Source organism: Coregonus clupeaformis, chromosome 7, assembly GCF_020615455.1.
Source record: "Coregonus clupeaformis isolate EN_2021a chromosome 7, ASM2061545v1, whole genome shotgun sequence".
In the NCBI taxonomy this organism is placed as follows: Eukaryota; Metazoa; Chordata; class Actinopteri; order Salmoniformes; family Salmonidae; genus Coregonus; species Coregonus clupeaformis.
Genome location: NC_059198.1, coordinates 62,927,015 through 62,953,178, shown reverse-complemented (window position 1 = coordinate 62,953,178; position 26,164 = coordinate 62,927,015). Strand labels below are relative to the sequence as shown.

At 45.5% G+C, this 26,164-nt stretch overlaps 1 protein-coding gene across 1 annotated transcript in view; it reads right to left on the bottom strand.

Annotated features, from left to right (window-relative positions):
* Positions 1-1,496: 1,496 nt before the first annotated feature.
* Positions 1,497-26,164, bottom strand: part of LOC121555373 (protein sidekick-2-like) — a 327,039-nt gene continuing 302,371 nt past the window's right edge. The window contains exons 38-45 of the mRNA XM_041869204.2: positions 24,351-24,488; positions 23,012-23,173; positions 22,336-22,461; positions 22,026-22,190; positions 20,541-20,681; positions 18,715-18,859; positions 7,437-7,566; positions 1,497-5,100 (exon numbers count right to left, since the gene is read on the bottom strand). Coding sequence (XP_041725138.2) covers positions 4,582-5,100; positions 7,437-7,566; positions 18,715-18,859; positions 20,541-20,681; positions 22,026-22,190; positions 22,336-22,461; positions 23,012-23,173; positions 24,351-24,488 — 1,526 coding nt within the window. The 3' untranslated portion in view covers positions 1,497-4,581. The remainder of the gene's footprint in view (positions 5,101-7,436; positions 7,567-18,714; positions 18,860-20,540; positions 20,682-22,025; positions 22,191-22,335; positions 22,462-23,011; positions 23,174-24,350; positions 24,489-26,164) is intronic.

Here is a 26,164-nt window from a genome sequence, read left to right as displayed (position 1 = left end):
CAAGGGGGTGATAACAGCCTTTAAGTAGAGGATGAACAGCTTAAGAGGAAGGTTCCTGGTGTGTGTGAGCCGGACGGCTTAAGGCGTCAGCATGCTTCAGTTCGGCTGGCGCCTAGCCTAACTCGGCTAGCCGAACCAAACGAGTGTGCTCCCTTAAAAGACCTTCGCTTGAAAAATGAGAAAAAAGCGGCAATAGTGCTGTTTGTCCATTTTGAGACGCCATAGCCAGTTACTTCCTCAAAATAGTAAGAATTAATCGAAGATAACTCAAGAAATATGTCATTCATTTTGACGATCTTAGTCGCGCAATTTGACATCTAACTAAGATGTTTGGTGCAGTATTTCTCAATGAAAAAATGTGCATGAAAACAAACTTCTCCCCTGTCACCCCCCTTCTCCCCTGTTGTCTTCCCACTGTGTTTCTGAGCGTACTTGGTCTGGATGAGGATGACTTCTAGCCATACTTCCCATCCCCATACACCCCAGTACTGTCTATGTTCTGTCTCTGTTCTGTCTCTGTTCGGTTCTGTTCTATCTCAGTTCTGTCTCTGTTCTGTTCTGTTCTGTCTCAGTTCTGTCTCAGTTCTGTCTCTGTTCTGTTCTGTTCTGTCTCTGTTCTGTTCTGTCTCAGTTCTGTCTCTGTTCGGTTCTGTTCTGTCTCAGTTCTGTCTCTGTTCTGTTCTGTCTCTGTTCTGTTCTGTTCTGTTCTGTCTCAGTTCTGTCTCTGTTCTGTTCTGTTCTGTCTCTGTTCGGTTCTGTTCTATCTCAGTTCTGTTCTGTTCTGTCTCTGTTCTGTTCTGTCTCAGTTCTGTCTCTGTTCGGTTCTGTTCTGTCTCAGTTCTGTCTCTGTTCTGTTCTGTCTCTGTTCTGTTCTGTTCTGTTCTGTCTCAGTTCTGTCTCTGTTCTGTTCTGTTCTGTCTCTGTTCGGTTCTATCTCAGTTCTGTCTCTGTCCTGTCTCTGTTCTGTCTCTATCTCTGTTCTGTTCTGTTTCTGTTCTGTTCTGTCTCAGTTCTGTCTCTGTTCTATATCTGTTCTGTCTCTGTTCTGTTCTGTCTCAGTTCTGTCTCTGTTCTGTTCTGTTCTGTCTCTGTTCTGTCTCTGTCTCTGTTCTGTCTCTGCTTTCTCTATTGTGGCTAGGAAGAATCATGTCAGCTATCTGCCTATTAGGATCTAGTGTCAGTCATCCTTATGGCTCTGGCTCTGACAGAGTTGTGTTCTATGTGAAAGAGGATGTGTTTCTTTCAGTAGCGTTGCCTACCTACAGTACATAAAAATTGAGAAGTTCATGTTATTCAGACTTCAACATATTATTGATTATTTAACTTTAGTGAGTGCTTTGATATTTGCTACAGACCTATGAGCCTGAGGCTTCAGGTAGAAACGTAATAAACTGCAGGAGCATTAAACAGGGTGTAGGTATCTATTTCACTTTCATGGTTTATAATTTGAGGCATTCAAGAAAACATTTTTAGAAAATAAAATAATTTATTGTTGCAATAGTACCATGATCATGTGGTTATGATGTGTACAGTGAGTTTCACCACACAACAACACAGGTGATATTAGTGTCCTTATGGACCTTGAATGTGATCTGGTGCCTTCTTCCAATGGTTTCCATCCAGTTAGAAATGTCCCATAATACTTTGGTCAAATGAAAATTATAATGCAACAAATGTGGGTATTTATCTGCATGTATACATGAAATTAAGCCTAAATCATATTGTAAAGTGTTAAAAAACCCACATTCAACATTATGCAGTTGCAGAGGAATGTACTGTAGCTATAAGCAGTCATATCAGACATATTGAATCTCCAAATGACAGTCACCTTGGAGTCCTTCATTATAGGCTAAATGGATAGGAAAGTTACTTATGACACAACCTTAGTGACATATGCAACACACAACCTCTCATAAGGATCCTTAGTGACATATGCAACACATAACCTCTCATAAGGATCCTTAGTGACATATGCAACACATAACCTCTCATAAGGATCCTTAGTGACATATGCAACACACAACCTCTCATAAGGATCCTTAGTGACATATTCAACACATAACCTCTCATAAGGATCCTTAGTGACATATGCAACACATAACCTCTCATAAGGATCCTTAGTGACATATGCAACACATAACCTCTCATAAGGATCCTTAGTAATATAGGCATATATAAATCAACAGGTGTTATCTACTGCTAAACCATGCAACACTGTTGCTCTGTGTGTAACCATGGTAATGATGAGAAGATATTCAGCAACCCTTGGTGGCACATTGTACCTATTCTATGAACACGAATGAAGCAGTCACTAATAAAAATAAGAAATGTCCACCAAGTGGTACTCTGTATTGTATTGATAGATCTCTGGAAACATCCGCTGTATGTCAACTCACAGAAGAAAATCCTTCTGCCTGACACATAGACAGGTCATATGTCATGTGTTTTCCTAACGCACCACCTGCAAGGGAAGGGGGGAGATTCACATGGTATGACTGGTAGAGAGGGACTCAGGGGTTTACTGTAGAAGGTCATTGATAAGTAGGCTGTAGCTTAACCGACTGTAGCTGAGGCATGTGTATAACGCTCTGGCTTCCAAACAACCACTCAGCTCATTCTGAAACAGCTAGTAGACTTGAGACATTTGTTAGCATGATGTCCTCCGAATAGAGTTGTACTAACTACATTAGATGACTAGGCCTACGTTTGTTGATCATGTACCGTACAGTGACTGGTGTAACTGCAAGCAACAGGATGCCATAGGTACCAACAGGGCTGATGGTTAACAGCGTGACGAAACAGACTAGTGATTCAGTACTGAAATAGTACGCTATGTATGATAATGAACTGAAACAGAGTAGAGATTTCATAACTGAAACAGAGTGATGATTCAACGTGGTCTCAGGGCAATTCGTATTATTCTGTATGTAAATCTGTGACAATCCATTTAGTATGCTACGTTACGTTACGTTAGGTTACATTATGAATGGAATAGCGGGCATACAATGGCATCGGAATTGGATGACGTAACTTATCATACGTCTTGGAGGACCTATAGTATGCAACCTTTGAATTGCATGTTTCAAGTACTGGAACACTATGCACGGAAAAAGCTTTCTCTGGGCTGCCATTGGTTTCAAGCGACATGATGTCATAGTGACCAAGCGGTCTGATTGGTTACCTATAAATGACAAGTTTAAAAACTAACAAAATAAAGAAACACAGTAATGATTCAGTAGCCTGGTTGCCGTCTCTGTTCAGATATTACATTCCATTCCTTGTCTTAGGCAAATGACATGACTGCCAAGAAGTGGAATGCTAGCAAAAAAGCCTGGTGTCCCGAGTAATGAAACAGTACTGAAACAGTAAGCTATGGGGAATATAATGAGTAGTGATTTCATCACTGAAACAGAGCAGTTCTGATTTAGTACTGAAACACTATGCATGGAAACGTCTCTCTCGGTCGGCTACCATTTGTTTTAAGTAGACCGTATAGTCTGAAGCACTCAGACTGCAGAGTAAAGTGATCAATACATCCATCACAATGATATAAAGGTGCCACAATGCTTTTTAATGTGATTGATAACATTACACAATGCTTTTTAATGTGATTGATAACATTACCATGACAGTGGTGGTGGTGGTCTGAAAATGTTATGCATTTTAGCTGATTGATAGATACCATTAAGAAATACATATCTGTTCAACAAAATGAAGACATATACATATCACATACATACATATGTAATAGCAACAATGTTTTGGGTTTAAGTGAGAAGAACATCAAAGGTGTTGAAGCCGTTGTAGCTGATTGAGAGTTGTGCTACCAAATGTCATTCCTCATGTCACAGTTGTCTCTTACGTTCATCCTTGGTTCATATTTCTAGCCCACATTGAGTCTTTTTCCCTTTAATGGTATTTTCTGTCATTCTCTGTAAGCCATAGTCCATAGTCCAATGATTGATCCTTTGTGATGCAGTACTGTTCTCTTGTTCATATAGGCTGCACTTTAAATAGTAATCTCCTTGTTTGGGTGTCGTGACTGTCATGTTGTAAAATAATATTATTAATGTGCCAAGCAACATAAACATTCTTAACAATTGTCTTATTTTAAGAAATTAAACTCTCACACACACACACACACACACACACACACACACACACACACACACACACACACACACACACACACACACACACGGGAGAGTGAAAATACTATCCAAGATGCCTGTAATGTTTACTATAATTTCGAGAGAACACCTTTAAGAATCGTCTTCATTAAGAGACAAGCAGAGTAAAACCAACTACAACAAAACAATCCCCTTTTCACTATGAGCCAAACCGAGCTGTACGGCGCTGGCCTGGTTACACATCCACTATAGTAGCTGGAACCATGCTGGAAAGGATCATGTGAAAATAAACTATCCAAGCCAGCCCAGTACGGCTCAGGGTCGACCCTATAGTGTGAATGAGGTCTAGCCAGCCCAGTAGGGCTCAGGGTCAGCCCTATAGTGTGAATGAGGGCTAAAAGAGACCTCTGGGAATATCTGTTCCTACTGGGAGCAGTGTGTTAAACGTGGGTCAAACGAAAGAGGAGAAGCCCGCGGTAGGAGGCTGCTGCGTGGAGGAACAGCCCAGGCTGGTTGGAGGCCTACTGCTGTACAGGATGGTCCCGTGCTGGCTGGGGGGTTCAGACAGAGAACAGGACAGCAGCGAGGGAGTGGGAGTCCGGCTGCCCTTCGGCCTGAATAGTGTGCCCTGACCCTGGGGTGGCAGACCCTGGATGACACCCCCTTGGCTATGGAGCCCCTGGGACTTGGGGGATGGGGAGAGGTCCCGGGGCAGCAGGGGGGGTAGTGGGGGCAGGGGTGGAGGGTGTCTCGGGGTGGTGGTGGGCTGGATGGGGTCCTGCTCGGCCAGGGGATGGGGGTGCAGCAGCTCTGGCTGGGCGTATCCGTAGGCCGGGGGGCGGGAGACGCCCTTCTGCTGGCGGCGCCAGGAGTTATAGTAGGTGGGGTCACTGATGTAGTGGTTGACAAAGGAGTGGGTCTTCTGCTGCCCGCCCCGGTTCTGATCCACCTCGTACTCGCTGTCGCTGCCCTGGGGTCGGACAGAAAATAATAGTGGTTTTAGTTGAGGAAAGAGAACTTAGTGGGTGTAGATACTAGCTACATCAAACACAGTTTCAGATAAGGAGTGAGAACTCTAGTCGGTGGGTGTAGGTATCTCAAAGCAAACACACAATTAGAACATTAAGACTTCCTACAATAACCTATGGGAATGAGGATTTATTGTCAACCTGATTTACTAACAGCTTTATTCTACAGGTCTAAAGGGCATGATTACAAACAAGTAATAATGGTCTTCATCTAACTAAGAAAACTCAAGACTGTGGATTAGGCTACTACTATCTAGGAGCTCTCTCCCAGTAGCTAACACACAGGTGACAGACAGCAGGACCTCACCAAAAGCCCTGAGGAGCACCGATCTGATACCTGTAAACAAAAGGATCCTATAGATGGACAGAGAACAATACAACTTTATCACAGGAGGTTGGTGGCACCTTAATTGGGGAAGACGGGCTCGTGGTAATGGCTGGGGCGGAATGAGTGAAATGGTTTCCATGTGTTTGATGCCATTTCATTCGCTCCGTTCCAGACATTATTCTGAACTGTCCTCCCCTCAGCAGCCTCCACTGAACTTTATTACATCTGCTGGGAAGAGAGGGAGAACGCTGGGTAGGTTGGGGGAGAGAGGGGAGGGTATGGGACCCCCTGCCACTCTGTCAACGGTAACTGTCTTCCAACACCCTGGCTGACTGTGTTTGCAGGTACCTGTACAGCACAGTCACAACATCGTTCAACCCAACTCTGAATAAACACTGCTCTCTCTCCCGGGAGCCACAAACTACGGTTATTCTACTCCCCTGCATGGCAGTCACTGTTTACCTGACACTAAGATAAATAAATGAACTGTCTCTCTCTCGCTGGAAACTACAACATCTGTCTGTCTAGCTAATAGACCATTAATACTGCTGTATGTACAGGGGATAGGATGACACACACACACACACACACATTTAGACTTGTTGTTCTTTGGTAAGATACATTTGTTCTATCTTTAAATGTTTTTGTTTGACCTGGTCATACGATGTGCTTACATATGTGACATCATGTTTGCTGTGCACAAAGGAGCCAATTAGAAGGATGTATTGCTTTACAGCATGTTACTATTGAACCTTCTCAAAGTCCCTGTCCAGTCTGTTTCACTATTCTACATGCTACACCTGGGTTCACATAGTATTTTGTTCCTTACCGTTATTTGAGCTGTGTATGATTGAGCTTGCCTGGTGCGATGGAACCAACAGAATAGTCCTAAAAGTGCAAACCCCAGGCATGCAGGATCAAACACTCAAAGTATTTGAAAGAAAACTAATATGATTTGAACCCAGTGTGTCTGCTACACACTGACATGTCCAGATCCCCACTAACTGTACAAACCCCAGATTAACAGGACATTTCCTGTTTAAGTCTGACAATGAATTAGTGCTGAAGCCATGACAGGACATGAGGGGTTGAGACATGAGAATCAGACCAGTCCTTCCTTCCCATGGGATAAATAGTAACTCATATCAAAACCCAGAGAGAGAGAGAGAGAGAGAGAGAGAGAGAGAGAGAGAGAGAGAGAGAGAGAGAGAGAGAGAGAGACAGAGAGAGAGAGAGAGAGAGAGACAGAGAGACAGAGCGAGAGAGAGAGAGAGAGAGAGAGAGAGACAATGATAAATAAGAAACTCAGAGTGGGAGGGAGAAGTGTCAGTCATGTCAGCTATCTTATGTCAATAAGAGGCCATTCTAGTTGGTGGTGATGCACTTGAAACTGACCCCTCGTACTGACAATGTATTTGTTCTCACCAACTCTACATGAGAGGAGGGAGGGTGAGAATAGAACAAGACATCGCTAAAAATAATTCAGCTCATGATGGGTTTATGTACGTACCTGTAGTCTACAGTAACTGTACCTGTATTCTACAGTAACTGTACCTGTCGTCTACAGTAGCTGTACCTGTCGTCTACAGTAACTGTACCTGTTGTCTACAGTAACTGTACCTGTATTCTACAGTAACTGTACCTGTCGTCTACAGTAACTGTACCTGTCGTCTACGGTAGCTGTACCTGTCGTCTACAGTAACTGTACCTGTCGTCTACAGTAGCTGTACCTGTCGTCTACAGTAACTGTACCTGTTGTCTACAGTAACTGTACCTGTATTCTACAGTAACTGTACCTGTCGTCTACAGTAACTGTACCTGTCGTCTGCAGTAACTGTACCTGTCGTCTACAGTAGCTGTACCTGTCGTCTGCAGTAGCTGTACCTGTCGTCTACAGTAACTGTGCCTGTTGTCTGCAGTAACTCTACCTGTCATTTACAGTAACTGTACCTGTGAGTCTGATATCTCAGAGTGCTTCTCAGTCAGGCTGCTGTTCTCTGCAGGGATCAGATCGTTGTATTTGGTACTGACATCTTCATCGGAGTAGTGGAGACTGCCTGGACTGGGCCTCGGGGGAGACCTGGAGAGAGGAGGGGGGAGGAAGGAGGGGGGGAGAGCGAGAAAAAGGGGGAGAGGGAAAAAGAGAGAGAAAGAGAAATACAGAGAAAGAGAAATTCAAGGTCAGTTTAAGTGTGTGACAACATGGTATTGTTTCTCTGATACAGTCTTATCTAGCAGTTGGAAAGTCAAACACAGCTTGTGAGGTTGACAGCATAGGCCACTGAACATGAGGGTCACTGTCAACCATGACAGTTCTTTAAGTCACTTTGTTAGTGTCCTGAATAGAAAACATTCAGTAGCTATTCTCAGTCATGTAGAGTACAGAATGTCTTATGCACTATTCAAGCTTGCTGCTCATAGAACTCCAAGTTCCCCCTTTCCATTAAGTTGATTGGCTCGGCCTATTGGCTGTTTTCCATAATGTATTGTTGTTTGTTTCCTCAGTGCAGTCTCTCAGCCAGCCAGCCAGCTAGTGTGACAGCCAGCCAGTCTGTCAGCCAGTCAGTCAGTCTGTCTCTCTGTCAGTCAGTCTCTCTGTCAGTCAGTCAGTCTGTCTCTCTGTCAGTCAGTCTCTCTCTGTCAGTCAGTAGTCTCTCTGTCAGTCAGTAGTCTCTCTGTCAGTCAGTCTCTCTGTCAGTCAGTCTCTCTGTCAGTCAGTCTCTCTGTCAGTCAGTCTCTCTGTCAGTCAGTAAGCCAGTCAGTCTTGAGGACAGCCTACAAAGTCTGTAGTAGGAACTCAAGCAGCCAAGACCAAACTCCATCCGGTTCCTCATTGACATTCTATGTGCATGTCAAGTTACATTTTATATAAGAGGCCAACACAGTGCAGCTGCCTTAGCATTCAACAGGCTTCCTTCTGCTTGTGTTCTGATGCATGTCAAGTTACACTTTACATAAGAGGCCATCACAATGCAGCTGCTTAGCATTCAACAAGCTTCCTTCTGCTTGTGTTCTGTTGCATGTCAAGTTACACTTTATATAAGAGGCCAACACAGTGCAGCTGCCTTAGCATTCAACAGGCTCCCTTCTGCTTGTGTTCTGATGCATGTCAAGTTACACTTTACAGTACCTTGCAAAAGTATTCATCCCCCATGGCGTTTTTCCTATTTTGTTGCATTACAACCTGTAATTTAAATTGATTTTTATTTGGACATAAAAAAAATAACTTGTTTCAAAAAAAGTATATATAATCATGGAAAAGTGGTGCGTGCATATGTATTCACCCCCTTTGCTACGAAGCCCCTAAATAAGATCTGGTGCAATCAATTACTTTCAGAAGTCACATAATTAGTTACATAAAGTCCACCTGTGTGCAATCTAGTTGTCACATGATCTGTCACATGATCTCAGTATATACACCTGTTCTGAAAGGCCCCAGAGTCTGCAACACCACTAAGCAAGTGGCACCACCAAGCAAGCGGCACCATGAAGACCAAGGAGCTCTCCAAACAGGTCAGGGACAAAGTTGTGGAGAAGTACAGATCAGGGTTGGGTTATAAAAAAAATCAGAAACTTTGAACATCCCACGGAGCACTATTAAATCCATTATTAAAAAATTGAAAGAATATGGCACCACAACAAACCTGCCAAGAGAGGGCCGCCCACCAAAACTCACGGACCAGGCAAGGAGGACATTAATCAGAGAGGCAACAAAGAGACCAAAGATAACCCTGAAGGAGCTGCAAAGCTCCACAGCGGAGATTGGAGTATCTGTCCATAGGACCACTTTAAGCCGTAAACTCCACAGAGCTGGACTTTACGGAAGAGTGGCCAGAAAAAAGCCATTGCTTAAAGAAAAAAATAAGCAAACACGTTTGGTGTTCGCTAAAAGGCATGTGGGAGACTCCCCAAACATATGGAAGAAGGTACTCTGGTCAGATGAGAATTAAATTGAGCTTTCTGGCCATCAAGGAAAACCCAACACCTCTCATCACCCCGAGAACACCATCCCCACAGTGAAGCATGGTGGTGGCAGCATCATGCTGTGGGGATGTTTTTCATCGGCAGGGACTGGGAAACTGGTCAGAATTGAAGGAATGATGGATGGCACTAAATACAGGGAAATTCTTGAGGGAAACCAGTTTCAGTCTTCCAGAGATTTGAGACTGGGACGGAGGTTCACCTTCCAGCAGGACAATGACCCTAAGCATACTGCTAAAGCAACACTCGAGTGGTTTAAGGGGAAACATTTAAATGTCTTGGAATGGCCTAGTCAAAGCCCAGACCTCAATCCAATTGAGAATATGTGGTATGACTTAAAGATTGCTTTACAGCAGCGGAACCCATCCAACTTGAAGGAGCTGGAGCAGTTTTGCCTTGAAGAATGGGCAAAAATCCCAGTGGCTAGATGTGCCAAGTTTATAGAGACATACCCCAAGAGACTTGCAGCTGTAATTGCTGGGGGGGTGAATAGTTATGCACACTCTGTTTGTTTCACAATAAAAAAAGATGTTGCATCTTCAAAGTGGTAGGCATGTTGTGTAAATCAAATGATACAAACCCCCCAAAAATCAATTTTAATTCCAGGTTGTAAGGCAACAAAATAGGAAAAATGCCAAGGGGGGTGAATACTTTCGCATGCCACTGTATATAAGAGGCCAACACATTGCAGCTGCCTTAGCATTCAACAGGCTTCCTTCTGCTGGTGTTCTGTTGCATGTCAAGTTACACTTTATATAAGAGGCCAACACAATGCAGCTGCCTTAGCATTCAACAGGCTTCCTTCTGCTTGTGTTCTTTGTGTGTTTGTCACGGCGTCAGACAAAGGCCAGTTATTATTGGTCAGGACAGACCATCCTCTGGCCCCCTTGGCACAGAACTCCTCTGAGACACATGGAGCAGCTCTGTGAGAGTTCTTAGTGTAAACGGCACCCTATTCCCTATATAGTGCACTACTTTTAACCAGAGCCCATGGGGCCCATAGGTCTCTGGTCAAAAGTAGTGCACTATATAGGGAAAAGGGTGCCATTTGGGACACACCTATTCATTCAAGGGTTTTTCTTTATTTATTTTTACTATTTTTAACATTGTAGAATAATAGTGAAGACATCAAAATTATGAAATAACACATATGGAATCATGTAGTAACCAAAAAAGTGTTAAACAAATCAAAATATATCTTATCTTTGAGATTCTTCAAATAGCCAACCTTTGCCTTGATGACAGCTTTGCACACTCTTGGCATTCTCTCAACCAGCTTCATGAGGTAGTCACCTGGAATGCATTTCAATTAATAGGTGTGCCTTCTTAAAAGTTAATTTGTGGAATTTCTTTCCTTTTTAATGCGTTTGAGCCAATCAGTTGTGTTGTGACAAGGTAGGGGGGTTATACAGAAGATAGCCCTATTTGGTGAAAGACCAAGTCCATATTATGGCAAGAACAGCTCAAATAAGCAAAGAGAAACTACAGTCCATCATTACTTTAAGACATGAAGGTCAGTCAATACGGAACATTTCAAGAACTTTGAAAGTGCAGTGGCAAAAACCATCAAGCGCTATGATGAAACTGGCTCTCATGAGGACCGCCACAGGAATGGAAGATCCAGAGTTACCTCTGCTGCAGAGGATAAGTTCATTAGAGTTACCTGCCTCAGAAATTGCAGCCCAAATAAATGCTTCACAGAGTTCAAGTAACAGACACATCTCAACATCAACTGTTCAGAGGAGACTGTGTAAATCAGGCCTTCATCGTCGAATTGCTGCAAAGAAACCACTACTAAAGGACACCAATAAGAAGAAGAGACTTGCTTGGGCCAAGAAACACTAGCAATAGACATTAGTCCGGTGGAAATTAGTCCTTTGGTCTGGAGTCCAAATTTGAGATTTTGGGTTCCAACCGCCGTGTCTTTGTGAGACGCGGTGTGGGTGAACGGATGATCTCCGCATGTGTATTTCCCACCGTAAAGCATGGAGGAGGAGGTGTTATGGTGTGGGGGTGCTTTTCTGGTGACACTGTCTGTGATTTGTTTAGAATTCAAGGCACACTTAACCAACATGGCTACCACAGCATTCTGCAGCGATACGCCATCCCATCTGGTTTGGGCTTAGTGGGACTATCATTTGTTTTTCAACATGACAATGACACAACACACCTCCAGGCTGTGTAAGGGCTATTTTACCAAGAAGGAGAGTGATGGAGTACTGCATCAGATGACCTGGCCTCCACAATCCCCCGACCTCAACCCAATTGAGATGGTTTGGGATGAGTCGGACCGCAGAGTGAAGGAAAAGCAGCCAACAAGTGCTCAGCATATGTGGGAACTCCTTCAAGACTGTTAGAAAAGCATTCCAGGTGAAGCTGGTTGAGAGAATGCCAAGAGTGTGCAAAGCTGTCATCAAGGCAAAGGGTGGCTATTTGAAAAATCTCAAATATAAAATATATTTTTATTTGTTTAACACTTTTTTGGTTACTACATGATTCCATATGTGTTATTTCATTGCTCTGATGTCTTCATTATTATTCTACAATGTTGAAAATAGTAAAAATAAAGAAAAACCCTTGAATGAGTAGGTGTTCTAAAACTTTTGACCAGTAGTGTACATCACTGTACGCATACTTAGTTATAGTGTGAGAACACTGAACACTGTCCTCCAGACAGACACTACATTAGGACTTTGATAGCAGAGCAGACCAGAGCAACATTTCTGTGACGTTTGTTTATGAAACACAAATAGTGTAGTTTTACTGGGCCTATCAGAGCTGGGGTGAACAACCTGTGGTATGGTTCTAATGGGCCTATCCGAGCTGGGGTAAACAACCTGTGGTATTGTTCTAATGGGCCTATCAGAGCTGGGGTAAACGACCTGTGGTATTGTTCTAATGGGCCTATCAGAGCTTGGGTAAACGACCTGTGGTATTGTTCTAATGGGCCTATCAGAGCTGGGGTAAATGACCTGTGGCATTGTTCTAATGGGCCTATCAGAGCTGGGGTGAACGACCTGTGGTATTGTTCTAATGGGCCTATCAGAGCTGGGGTGAACGACCTGTGGTATTGTTCTAATGGGCCTATCAGAGCTGGGGTAAACAACCTGTGGTATGGTTCTACTGGGCCTATCAGAACTGGGGTAAACAACATGTGGTATGGTTCTACTGGGCCTATCAGTGCTGGGGTAAACAACCTGTGGTATGGTTCTACTGGGCCTATCAGAACTGGGGTAAACAACCTGTGGTATGGTTCTACTGGGCCTATCAGAACTGGGGTAAACAACCTGTGGTATGGTTCTACTGGGCCTATCAGAGCTGGGGTGAACGACCTGTGGTACAGTTGGTCATGTGTTGGGGCGCTAGGCTAACTGGCCTCATGGTGGTTGAGATATTAGGATATAGTGTTAGGTTCAGAGTCTGCATCCTCCAGGGCAGGGGAAACCAGAGAGAGGCTGTCTCAAATGGCACCCTATTCCCTATTGGCCCTGGTCAAAAGTAGTGCACTATATAGGGAATAGGGTGCCATTTGGGATGCAAACAGGGTGGTTCTGCAGTGCACCCATTATGGAGGAATGTGTTAGATGGATGGAGGTGGGGGGGGGGGCTGGTCTCTCCCTGACTGAGGAAGCCTGGGGTGGGGATCAAAGTAACCAGTGCTGCATCCTGCCTCCCTTCTCTTTGAAGAGCTCCAGTCGGGTGCAGCTCCGCTAACGACCTGCTGCCCAGAGAGGGAGAGGGTTGGGTGAGGGTGGAGGATGGGTGGGTGGGAGTGAGGGATGGAAGGAAGGAGGTAGAGGAGAGGGAGAGAGGAGTAGAAGTAAGGAGGAGGTAGGGGAGGCTTGAGGAAACGGGTCGGCAGTACTGATCAATTATTTAAACTCTCTCTCTCTCCTATCGCCTCCTCTGAATTTTAAGTAGCTACTTCATCACAACTTCCCTGCTCCTCATGTCCTCCTCATTAGCCCAAATCCTTTTGTTGCCTTAACCCTTTCATAGACTACACTGTTATGTAGTGTCTTCCAAACGCCTTAGCCAATCTCAATGATTTAGCCATTTCATGTGGCCTATGTAAAGGTCCCCTTGTAACCTGGTAAGTGAAAGATGGCTATCAATCAATTTTCAATCAATTTTATTTTATATAGCCCTTCTTACATCAGCTAATATCTCGAAGTGCTGTACAGAAACCCAGCCTAAAACCCCAAACAGCTAGTAATGCAGGTGTAGAAGCACGGTGGCTAGGAAAAACTCCCTAGAAAGGCCAAAACCTAGGAAGAAACCTAGAGAGGAACCAGGCTATGAGGGGTGGCCAGTCCTCTTCTGGCTGTGCCGGGTGGAGATTATAACAGAACCATGCCAAGATGTTCAAAAATGTTCATAAGTGACAAGCATGGTCAAATAATAATCAGGAATAAATCTCAGTTGGCTTTTCATAGCCGATCATTAAGAGTTGAAAACAGCAGGTCTGGGACAGGTAGGGGTTCCATAACCGCAGGCAGAACAGTTGAAACTGGAATAGCAGCAAGGCCAGGCGGACTGGGGACAGCAAGGAGTCACCACGGCCGGTAGTCCCGACGTATGGTCCTAGGGCTCAGGTCTCTCAGTTGGCTTTTCATAGCCGATCATTAAGAGTTGAAAACAGCAGGTCTGGGACAGGTAGGGGTTTCGTAACCGCAGGCAGAACAGTTGAAACTGGAATAGCAGCAAGGCCAGGCGGACTGGGGACAGCAAGGTGTCAGCATGCCCGGTAGTCCTGACGTATGCTGTCATCAGCTTAATGTGGTTATAATGGCTCTGCGGTACAAACCGTGTCAGGCTCACCTCTTTGTCACCTTTATACACCATATTCTAATGATTCTAATCTCATATAAAGACAATGAATGGTTTCTGTACTTAATTGGTATTTTGTACAGATTAACCTCACAAACCTCTTTTCTTTGAGCTGTTGTAGCATGTCTCCGACATTAAGCCCACGGATGTAAACTACTGATGCGAGGGAGCGAGAGAGACGGAAAGAGAAAGGGAGAGAGAGAAAGAAAGAGATAGATAAAGAAAGATAGAGAGGGAGGGAGCATGGTCTAGACCTTCAGAGATACAGGCCCTACAGTAAACATCACAGACCTCACCTGGCCTTCAACATAACAGACTACAGTAAACATCTCCGCAGACCCCACCTGGCCTTCAACATAACAGAATACAGTAAACATCTCCGCAGACCCCACCTGGCCTTCAACAGAACAAACTACAGTAAACATCTCCGCAGACCCCACCTGGCCTTCAACAGAACAGACTACAGTAAACATCTCCGCAGACCTCACCTGGCCTTCAACAGAACAGACTACAGTAAACATCTCCACAGACCTCACCTGGCCTTCAACAGAACAGACTACAGTAAACATCTCCACAGACCTCACCTGGCCTTCAACATAACAGACTACAGTAAACATCTCCACAGACCTCACCTGGCCTTCAACAGAACAGACTACAGTAAACATCTCCACAGACCTCACCTGGCCTTCAACATAACAGACTACAGTAAACATCTCCGCAGACCCCACCTGGCCTTAAACATAACAGAATACAGTAAACATCTCCACAGACCTTACCTGGCCTTCAACAGAACAAACTACAGTAAACATCTCCACATACCTCACCTGCCCTTCAACAGAACAGACTACAGTAAATAAATAATAATATGCCATTTAGCAGACGCTTTTATCCAAAGCGACTTACAGTCATGCGTGCATACATTTTTGTGTATGTAAATATCTCCACAGACCTCCTCTTATCCTTCAAAAGAACAGACTACAGTAAACATCTCCACAGACCTCACCTTGGCTTCAACAGAACTGACTACAGTAAACATCTCCACAGACCTCACCTGGCCTTCAACAGAACAGACTACAGTAAACATCTCCACAGACCTCACCTGGCCTTCAACAGAACAGACTACAGTAAACATCTCCACAGACCTCACCTGGCCTTCAACAGAACAGACTACAGTAAACATCTCCACAGACCTCACCTGGCCTTCAACAGAACAGACTACAGTAAACATCTCCACAGACCTTACCTGGCCTTCAACAGAACAGACTAAAGGTCATTACGGTGGAGAAAATCAATGGCCTAACATTTCTGCTTTACTTTATGTTCTTGATGACTGAGGGGCCTCTAGAAGGTAGGGGTCATTTTTCTCGACCTGCACTCCTAAAATAACTTTATAATATGTGAGCAGTGAACACGGTTAGTTACCCCAGTCATTGGCCATGAAAAGCAACCCAAAGGCCCTGGCCCTGGATCTATCTGTGTATTCATTTAGTTCAGACCTAATCAACAGAGAGAGAAGTCTTCCATGAGGATAATCTTTAAAGGGTTTGTGTCCTGTGATCAGTCTCCCTTACCCCCCTCTCCCTCCTTCCCCTCCTCTCCTCCTCTCCTCCTGCCTTACCCCCCTCTCCCTCCTCTCCCTCCTCTCCTCCAGCCTTACCCCCTCTCCTTCCTCCCCCTCCCTTCATCTCCTCCAGCCTTACCCCCTCTCCTACCTACCTCCCCCTCCCCTCCTCTCCTCCTCTCCTCCAGCCTTACCCCCCTCTCCCTCCTCCCTTCCTCTCCTCCAGCCTTACCCCCCTCTCCTTCCTCCCCCTCCTCTCCTCCTCCCTTACCCCCCTCTCCTTCCTCCCCTCCTCTCCTCCAGCCTTACCCCCTCTCCTTCCTCCCCCTCCTCTCCTCCAGCCTTACCCCCCTCTCCTTCCTCCCCCTCCCCTCCCCTCATCTCCCCTCAACTCCACCAGCCTTACCCCCCTCTCCTAACTACCTCCCCCTCCCCTCCTCTCCTCCTCTCTTCCTCCCTTACCCCCCTCTCCCTCCTCCCCTCCTCCTGCCTTACCCCCTCTCCTTCCTCCCCCTCCTCTCATCCAGCCTTACCCCCCTCTCCTCCCTCCCCACCTCTCTCCCTGCCTGTGCTTCAATACAGACACCTCAGTCCTTCCACACATATCAGAGAGAGAAAGCAGAAGAGAACAGAACCCATGATGGAGCTGATGCTGTATGTATCATTGATGGAGCTGATGCTGTATGTATCATTGATGGAGCTGATGCTGTATGTATCATTGATGGAGCTGATGCTGTATGTATCATTGATGGAGCTGATGCTGTATGTATCATTGATGGAGCTGATGCTGTGTGTATCATTGGTTCATCAGACTGTAGCACAGCTAATCCATCACTCCATCCATCCTGTGGTTGTTATTGTCTGAAGATAAATAGGAATGTTTGAACTGCAGTTGATCTCCTGAATAATCTTCTTCCTAATCAATAAGCATCATATGCATTGAGCATGTGAGTTTTAATCTCAGCCGTGACCCCTCAGAATGTGAGCTTTAATCTCAGCCATGACCCCTCAGAATGATATGGTTTAATCTCAGCCATGACCCCTCAGAATGAGATGGTTTAATCTCAGCCATGACCCCTCAGAATGAGATGGTTTAATCTCAGCCATGAACCCTCAGAATGAGATGGTTTAATCTCAGCCATGACCCCTCAGAATGAGATGGTTTAATCTCAGCCATGACCCCTCCGAATGAGATGGTTTAATCTCAGCCATGACCCCTCAGAATGAAATGGTTTAATCTCAGCCATGACCCCTCAGAATATATGGTTTAATCTCAGCCATGACCCCTCAGAATAGAGGGTTTAATCTCAGCCATGACCCCTCAGAATAGATGGTTTAATCTCAGCCATGACCCCTCAGAATAGATAGTTTAATCTCAGCCATGACCTCTCAGAATAGATGGTTAAATCTCAGCCATGACCCCTCAGAATGAGATGGTTTAATCTCAGCCATGACCCCTCAGAATATATGGTTTAATCTCAGCCATGACCCCTCAGAATGAGATGGTTTAATCTTAGCCATGACCCCTCAGAATATATAGTTTAATCTCAGCCATGACCCCTCAGAATAGATGGTTTAATCTCAGCCATGACCCCTCAGAATGAGATGGTTTCATCTCAGCCATGACCCCTCAGAATAGATGGTTTCATCTCAGCCATGACCCCTCAGAATAGATGGTTTCATCTCAGCCCTGACCCCTCAGAATAGATGGTTAAATCTCAGCCATGACCCCTCAGAATAGATGGTTTCATCTCAGCCATGACCCCTCAGAATAGATGGTTTAATCTCAGCCCTGACCCCTCAGAATAGATGGTTTAATCTCAGCCCTGACCCCTCAGAATAGATGGTTTAATCTCAGCCCTGACCCCTCAGAATAGATGGTTTAATCTCAGCCCTGACCCCTCAGAATAGATGGTTTCATCTCAGCCCTGACCCCTCAGAATAGATGGTTTCATCTCAGCCATGACCCCTCAGAATAGATGGTTTAATCTCAGCCCTGACCCCTCAGAATAGATGGTTTAATCTCAGCCCTGACCCCTCAGAATAGATGGTTTAATCTCAGCCCTGACCCCTCAGAATAGATGGTTTAATCTCAGCCCTGACCCCTCAGAATAGATGGTTTAATCTCAGCCATGACCCCTCAGAATGAGATGGTTTAATCTCAGCCATGACCCCTCAGAATATATGGTTTAATCTCAGCCATGACCCCTCAGAATGAGATGGTTTAATCTTAGCCATGACCCCTCAGAATAGATGGTTTAATCTCAGCCCTGACCCCTCAGAATAGATGGTTTAATCTCAGCCCTGACCCCTCAGAATAGATGGTTTAATCTCAGCCCTGACCCCTCAGAATAGATGGTTTAATCTCAGCCCTGACCCCTCAGAATAGATGGTTTCATCTCAGCCCTGACCCCTCAGAATAGATGGTTAAATCTCAGCCATGACCCCTCAGAATAGATGGTTTCATCTCAGCCATGACCCCTCAGAATAGATGGTTTAATCTCAGCCCTGACCCCTCAGAATAGATGGTTTAATCTCAGCCCTGACCCCTCAGAATAGATGGTTTAATCTCAGCCCTGACCCCTCAGAATAGATGGTTTAATCTCAGCCCTGACCCCTCAGAATAGATGGTTTACTGTGAAACATCATAATGCTTTAGAACTATTAGAGCTTTAGAACTATTAGAGCTTTAGAAGACAGTCAAATACAACAACAAATAGACGTCATGCAGAAATCATCTGTGTGTTTATGTGTGTGTGAACTGACTCTGTGTGTGTGTGTGTGCGTGCTAGTCTGTGTGTGGGTGTGGGTGTGTGAGTGTTTGCGTGCATGTGCGTGTGTATGTGTGTTACTGACCGTGTGTAGATGCCGTTCTTGCGGCAGAAGGAGTTCTTGACTGACAGGCGTCTGTTGTTGAGTTCCAGGGCGGGGAAACGGCCCTCGTCCAGCCTGACCATCTCCCCATGGGACAGGGGCAGGGAGGTGCTGTTACTGTGGCTCCCTAGGTGGGGGTAAGATGACACTGGTAGAAGGTTAGTCCATTGTAGGGGCAGGGGCACACACACAAGCTAAGTGCCTTCTATGCTCGCTTCGAGGCAAGCAACACTGAACCATGCATGAGAGCACCAGCTGTTCCGGACGACTGTATGATCACGCTCTCCGTAGCCGATGTGAGTAAGACCTTTAAACAGGTTAATGTTCACAAGGCCGCGGGGCCAGATGGATTACCTCAGACACACATTCAGAGCATGCGCAAACCAACTGGCAAGTGTCTTCACTGACATGTTCAACCTCTCCCTGACCCAGTCTGTAATACCTACATGTTTCAATTAGACCACCATAGTCCCTGTGCCCAAGAACGCCAAGGTAACCTGCCTACATGACTATCGCCCCGGAGCACTCAAATCGGTAGCTGTGAAATGCTTTTGAAAGGCTGGTCATGGCTCACATCAACACCATCAATGATTTAGCACTGAGGTTAATCAACAGTCTCCCTCTAAAATCTTTAGTGTGAGAGATCCTACTGGGGTCCCAGGCCCTGATCAAACAAAACCATGTTTTTACTGAACCACATGCCCAAATACATACCCTCATACACAGTATAAACACAGTGTTACCAAGTGATTATTTTACTCAGCATCATTTAAAAGTTGTTGAAATTGGCCATCAGTGCTCCCACAACAAAGATGCAGAGGAGGGGTAGTGGCAGCCAACAGTGATGTCACCTGGGATGACTCAGCAGAGCGACAGTCTGGCACAGTGGGGTAAGGGACAAGAGTCCCACACAGTGTACTGACTGAATGAGTATTGGCTTAAACATTAGAACAAACCCTGGACACTTACACTGGCAGATCGATCCACATTATTTCTAAACATGGGACAATAATGACTTCTTGTCTCTCATTCTCCAGTCTACCTATGCTTAAGGTACTTTGTGACAACTGTTACTGTTAAATGGGCTATTACATTTACATTTTAGTCATTTAGCAGACGCTCTTATCCAGAGCGACTTACAGGAGCATTTAGGGTTAAGTGCCTTGCTTAAGGGCACATCGACAGATTTTTCACCTAGTCGGCCCGGGGATTAGAACCAGCGACCTTTCGGTTACTGGCACAACGCTCTTACCCACTAAGCTACCTGCCACCCTATAATTGAATTTGATTGTGCTTTTAGCTTGGTCTCATATTACAATGGTCATGCAGATGAGGGGAGGGGAACCAGGGAGTGTTTTTATAATTGTATACATAGTTTTCAGATGTTCCATTCACGACTGATAGATCTGAGCCATTCTCTTTACGGGCCAACTTCTCAGACACAGATTAAGCCTAGTCCCGGACTGAAAAGATAGCTCAATGGAGAATCTCCATCAAAGCATCATTTTTTGTCCAGGACTAGTCTTAATTGGCGTCCGGGAAACCGCCCCCCAAAAGTATTAATAACTTGGGAATGGAATGTTGGGAATGGAATAAAAAGTTGAAAGAAACACATATCAGAGAGGATAATAATAATATAATATGCCATTTAGTAGACGCTTTTATCCAAAGCGACTTAGTGTCATGCGTGCATACATTTTTTGTATATGGGTGGTCCCGGGGATCGAACGCAAGCACCGTGCTCTACCAGCTGAGCTACAGAGGACCACCCGATAGTTGTACATGGAGCAGTTCTCTGTGTTGTCTACCTGAGTCAGCATTCTTGGTGTACTTCTTACTCTGGCCCCTGATGATAAGGATGAAGACGAGGAGGAGGATGAAGATTAGGCCCACCAGAGCGATGACCACCAGGAACCACCACTCTTCATAGAAGGGAGACACTTTCTGGGCTGGAGATGAGAGAGACAAGTGAGCTAGATTCAATTCTCGGGCCGACTCTATTCTCTGTGTATATCAATGATGTCGCTCTTGCTGCTGGTGACTCTCAGATCCACCTCTACGCAGACGACACCATTTTGTATACATCTGGCCCTTCATTGGACACTGTGTTAACAAACCTCCAAACGAGCTTCAATGCCATACAACACTCCTTCCATGGCCTCCAACTGCTCTTAAACGCTAGTAAAACTAAATGCATGCTCTTCAATCGAACGCTGCTTGCACCCGCATGCCCGACTAGAATCACTACTCTCGGCGGGTCTGATTTAGAATATGTGGACAACCACAAATACCTAGGTGTCTGGTTATACCGTAAACTCTCCTTCCAGCCCCATATACTACCCACCATTGTGACCTGTACACTCTCGTTGGCTGGCCCTCACTACATATTCGTCGCCAAACCCACTGGCTCCAGGTCATCTATAAATCACTTCTAGGCAAATCCCCGCCTTATCTTAGCTCATTGGTCACAATAGCAACACCCACCCGTAGTATGCGTTCCAGCAGGTATATCTCACTGGTCATCCCCAAAGCCAACACCTCCTTTGGCCGCCATTCCTTCCAGTTCTCTGCTGCAAATGACTGGAACGAACTGCAAAAATCTCTGAAGCTGGAGACACTTATCTCCCTCACTATCTTTAAGCATCAGTTGTCAGAGCAGCTTACCGATCACTGCACCTGTACACAGCCCATCTGTAATTAGCCCACCCAACTACCTCATCCCCATATTGTTATTTACATTGTTATTTATTTTGCTAATTTGCACCCCAGTATCTCTATTTGCACATCATCTTCTGCACATCTATCACTCCAGTGTTAATACTACATTGTAATTATTTTGCACTATGGCCTATTTATTGCCTTACCTCCATAACGAACTACATTTGCACACACTGTATATAGATTTTCTATTGTGTTATTGACTGTACGTTTTGTTTATTCCATATGTAACTCTGTGTTGTTGTTGTTTTTATCGCACTGCTTTGCTTTATCTTGACCAGGTCGCAGTTGTAAATGAGAACTTGTTCTCACCTGGCTTACCTGGTTAAATAAAGGTGAAATAAATATATAATAATAATAATAAAGATAGCGGACGTCAGTACCAAGAGGAGGAACAAGTCACTAACTAAACCTGTACAGTATGGGCTAGTTTCCTGGACCAAGATGAAGCCAAGTACAGAGTTAAAAAGTAGGTGAAATAGAAAAATAATAGTTTTTAGTCCTGGAATAGGCTCAATCCAGGTCTTGGAAAGGCATCCATATTTATTATAACTGTAACAGCAAGCGTAACTAACCAGAGATAGAGGGTGAAGGAGCACTGGGGGAGCCGTAGCCGTAGCCGTTGACCCCAATGACCCGGAAGTCATAAGTAACCCCTTCTCTCAGCATGTCCAGGTTCAGCGTGTATGATGTCACTTCCTTTGGAATGTCTTTGATGAGGATATCCCACAGTCCTTCATCTAGAGGGGAGCAGGAATTCATTGAGTGTTTGATTGAGCCTGCCTGGAGTACCAGATGGGCAGGGTTTGCACTTTTGCACTATTCCATTGGTTCCATTGTACCAGGCAAGCTCTAAGTCTAAGGTCTAATGTCACATGGACTCACCAGAGGGCCTGGCCTCGATGACGTAGCGTGTGATGGGAGCTCGGCCTGGGTCTCCACTGGTCCAGTGTAGGGTGAGGGCTGTGCCGTACCGGGAGATGAAGGGTTCACCTGGAGGGCCTGGGGCTCCTGCAGGGGAGGGGAGGTGAGAGGAGGGGAGCAGGACAGGATATGTACATACTGTAATTCCACCTAGAAAAGGTAATAGGGCAAACAGAGCACTGACTAAGCCAGGGTTATGTTCAGTAGGGAGAAAACTTTTATACACTTTTTTAAACAGGGAGGTACTAGCAGAACTTGTCCAATAAGAACACAGATCTTCGTTTTTGGTTGCAAAACATATCGTTACAGTGTTCCCTACTGAACACGACCCAGGGACTAGACTATATTTCATGACCAGCCAGGCCTACCTTCTCTTGGTCCGTTTTGATGTTAGCTGGACCAGATATACTATGTTACATACCTTCTCCTGGTCCGGTAATGATGTTAGCTGGACCAGAGATACTCTGTTACATACCTTCTCCTGGTCCAGTAATGATGTTAGCTGGACCAGAGATACTCTGTTACATACCTTCTCCTGGTCCAGTAATGATGTTAGCTGGACCAGAGATACTCTGTTACATACCTTCTCCTGGTCCGGTAATGATGTTAGCTGGACCAGAGATACTCGGTTACATACCTTCTCCTGGTCCGGTAGTGATGTTAGCCTCCACCTCCGGCCCGTAGGTGAGTGTCTTGGCCCGGATCCTGAAGTTATAGGTCACCCCGTCAGCCAGGTCCTTAATCTTCATCCACAGGGGGGTGCTGCCCTTCACGTCCACTGTGACTATCTTACTAACACCTGGAGTGGAGTGGAGAGGAGACGGAGAGGAGTCTGTACAGAGACAACACTAAGGCTGGAGATACTGGAGGCTAGAAGCTACACAACATACACTACACACATATATATAGGCTACACACCAGTATACATGGACAGACAAGCAGCCCTTCACACGCACGCAAGGAAGCACAAAAACACACTAACACATGGACACACAACCTCCCTACTGACAGTGTATGGAAGCACCTTTCCACCTCCCTATTGACAGTGTATGGAAGCACCTTTCCACCTCCCTACTGACAGTGCATGGTAAATGAGCGTGAGTGTCCCCAATAAACAGATGTGCCCTATCACTGCAACCCTCCAGATAGAGAGACATGTTCCTCCACCATCCCAGACCCAGCTGTGCCACTTTCTCTCCCACATGGCTGCCTGATCTAGGGGCCAGATAGAAGTCATTAGTGGCCAACAGGCCTGGGACCACAGAGGTCTACCTCCCATTCCCATTCAGATGTCCTCCACCTCACATTCCCATACAACCACCCCTGTCTGCTCCTAATTACTAAGGAATCTGGAGGCCCAACCGCACAGACCAGCTATTAACTGTGTTTTCTCTCAAGGAGAGAGAGAGGAAGTTGTAAACAAGCTGACTGCATGTGGCCACAGGGCCGGCCTGGACCTACCCAGCTGTAACAGATTAGGACACCAATCTAAGGCCATGGCGTCGCTGATGCTAGCCTATGAGTGTAAATCATCTCACTGACTGAAAGTAAGCTATCTAGCTATCTAGGTAGTTTAAAGGCATAACAAAGTAACTAACAGCCTTCCAGCCTTCCAGCCTTCCAGGCTCCAGAGGTTCTCACCATCCATGGGTATGTGTGAGTGTGTGTGTGTGTGTTTCTCATCATCAATGAGCCTATGTGTGTGTGTGTGTGTGTGTGTGCGTGTGTGCGTGCGTGTGTTTCTCATCATCAATGATCCTGTGTGTGTGTGTGTGTGTGTGTGTGTGTGTATGCGTGTGTGTGTGTGTTTCTCATCATCAATGAGCCTGTGTGTGTGTGTGTGTGCATGTGTGTGTGTGTATGTGTGTGTGCATGTGTTTCTCATCATCAATGCGCCTGTGTGTGTGTGCGTGTGCGCATGCGTTCATGTATGTGTGTGTTTTCTCACTATCAACACACAAGTGTGTGTGTCTCACCATCGACAGGTGTGCAGGGCTCGTAGACCAGGCGGTAGCCCTCGATGATGCCGTTGGCCTGGTGTGGCTCTCCCCAGGACATGTTGACTGACGTAGTGGTCAGTTCACTGAAGTGGATGAAGCTGGGTCTACTGGGGGCTGGAGAGGAGGAGGGAGAGGGAAGAGAGGGAGGAGAGAGGGGGGAGATAGACAGGAGAGGGAGAGGAGAGGGAGAGAGAGAGAGAGAGAGAGAGAGAGAGAGAGAGAGAGAGAGAGAGAGAGAGAGAGAGAGAGAGAGAGAGAGACAGGAGAGGGGGAGGAGAGGGAGAGAGAGAGAAAAAGAGAGAGGGAGAGGAGAGGGAGAGAGAGAGAAAGAGAGATGGAGAGGAGAGGGAGAGAGAGAGAAAAAGAGAGAGGGAGAGGAGAGGGAGAGAGAGAGAGAGGGAGAGGAGAGGGAGAGAGAGAGAGAGAAAGAGAGCCATGGTTAGGGAAGGACACTTAGGCTGTCACACCATGGTCCTTTCAGGTCCTAGATCACGTGTCAACTCCCTCCATCCGGGATATGCTGCTGTACAAATCAAACACACTGCTGAAAGCCTTATCTGGAAAGCCGCTATATGATTGAGTTTAGGCCATATCCAGATAGTCTGCTTCATTCATCAAAGTCATTATACTGAAGCAATAGTAGTATTATTCTTGGGGACTGGGACAGATACAATCATCCATTCATCCCATGACCTTCCAGAAGTCCTGTGAGAATTGTGTTTGGCCAGAAACAACCAGGGCTGAGTTTAATGTCAGGGACTTTGCTACAATTCTGCATAAAATGGACCAAAGTTTGGGTTGGCTGCTCTCCCAGTTACCCTGCAGAGCAGAGAGGAATATTCTGCAGTCTCTTTGTGTTTTAACTCCAGAGCCTTGCAGAGCAGAGAGGAGCGGGGAGCCAGAATATTCTGTAGTCTCTCTGTGTTTTAACTCCTCAGTACTTCATCCCCTCTGCCTCTCTCTGCAATGTCACAGTCCTTCAAGAGACCGGGCCAGGCTGGCTGTGGGAAACACCAGAGAAATGAATTCTGTAAACTGTTTCCCCACTAGAAACCACAGAGGAGGTTTTAGTGTGTGTGTGTGTTTGGCTACAGGGGGATGACTGAATGAACACAGGCCTCTTTGTGTATGTTAGTAGTGTGGCTGGGCCTGGGTCAGAACAACCCCATCCTCATGTGTCCCCCTCACTCTACAGTACTAGGGTTGAATGGCGGGAACCCGGTTACAGAGATTTACAGAGATTTACCACCCAAAACCAATCCCTTTTCCCGGGATAAATAACTGCGAGAAACTGGTAAATTATAATACATTATTTATATGAACAGCATGACGTGAAATGGAACTGTTAAATTATATGCGATGTCTAAATCTGGATTCTCTACAGCCTTCTCTCTGGTCACTGCACAATGAAAAATCAACGCTCAGGGTGGGGACCGACAGCCCATCTCAGTATGTAGACCTATCATCTCATCATGGTAACTTTTTTTTCTTGTGACAGGTAGACCTACATTTGCTGCAGCATAGCCTATGCTACAGTAATATCATTTACACATCTCCATCTGGCTTTCAGGGGTCACCTTGTATTTTTACTGCAGCTGCAGTTTTAAAACCCTCCTATATAGTTGCTTTAAATCAGTGCACTCTCTCACAGTCTTTCTCGCTCAACCAATTCCATTCAAATTGCATCCAAAATAGATAATACAGTTCTAGATTGATACTGTATATAGGTCTATATATAGATGTCCTAGCCTACGTCTTTAAGGTAATACATTTAGCCTTATATTTAGCTA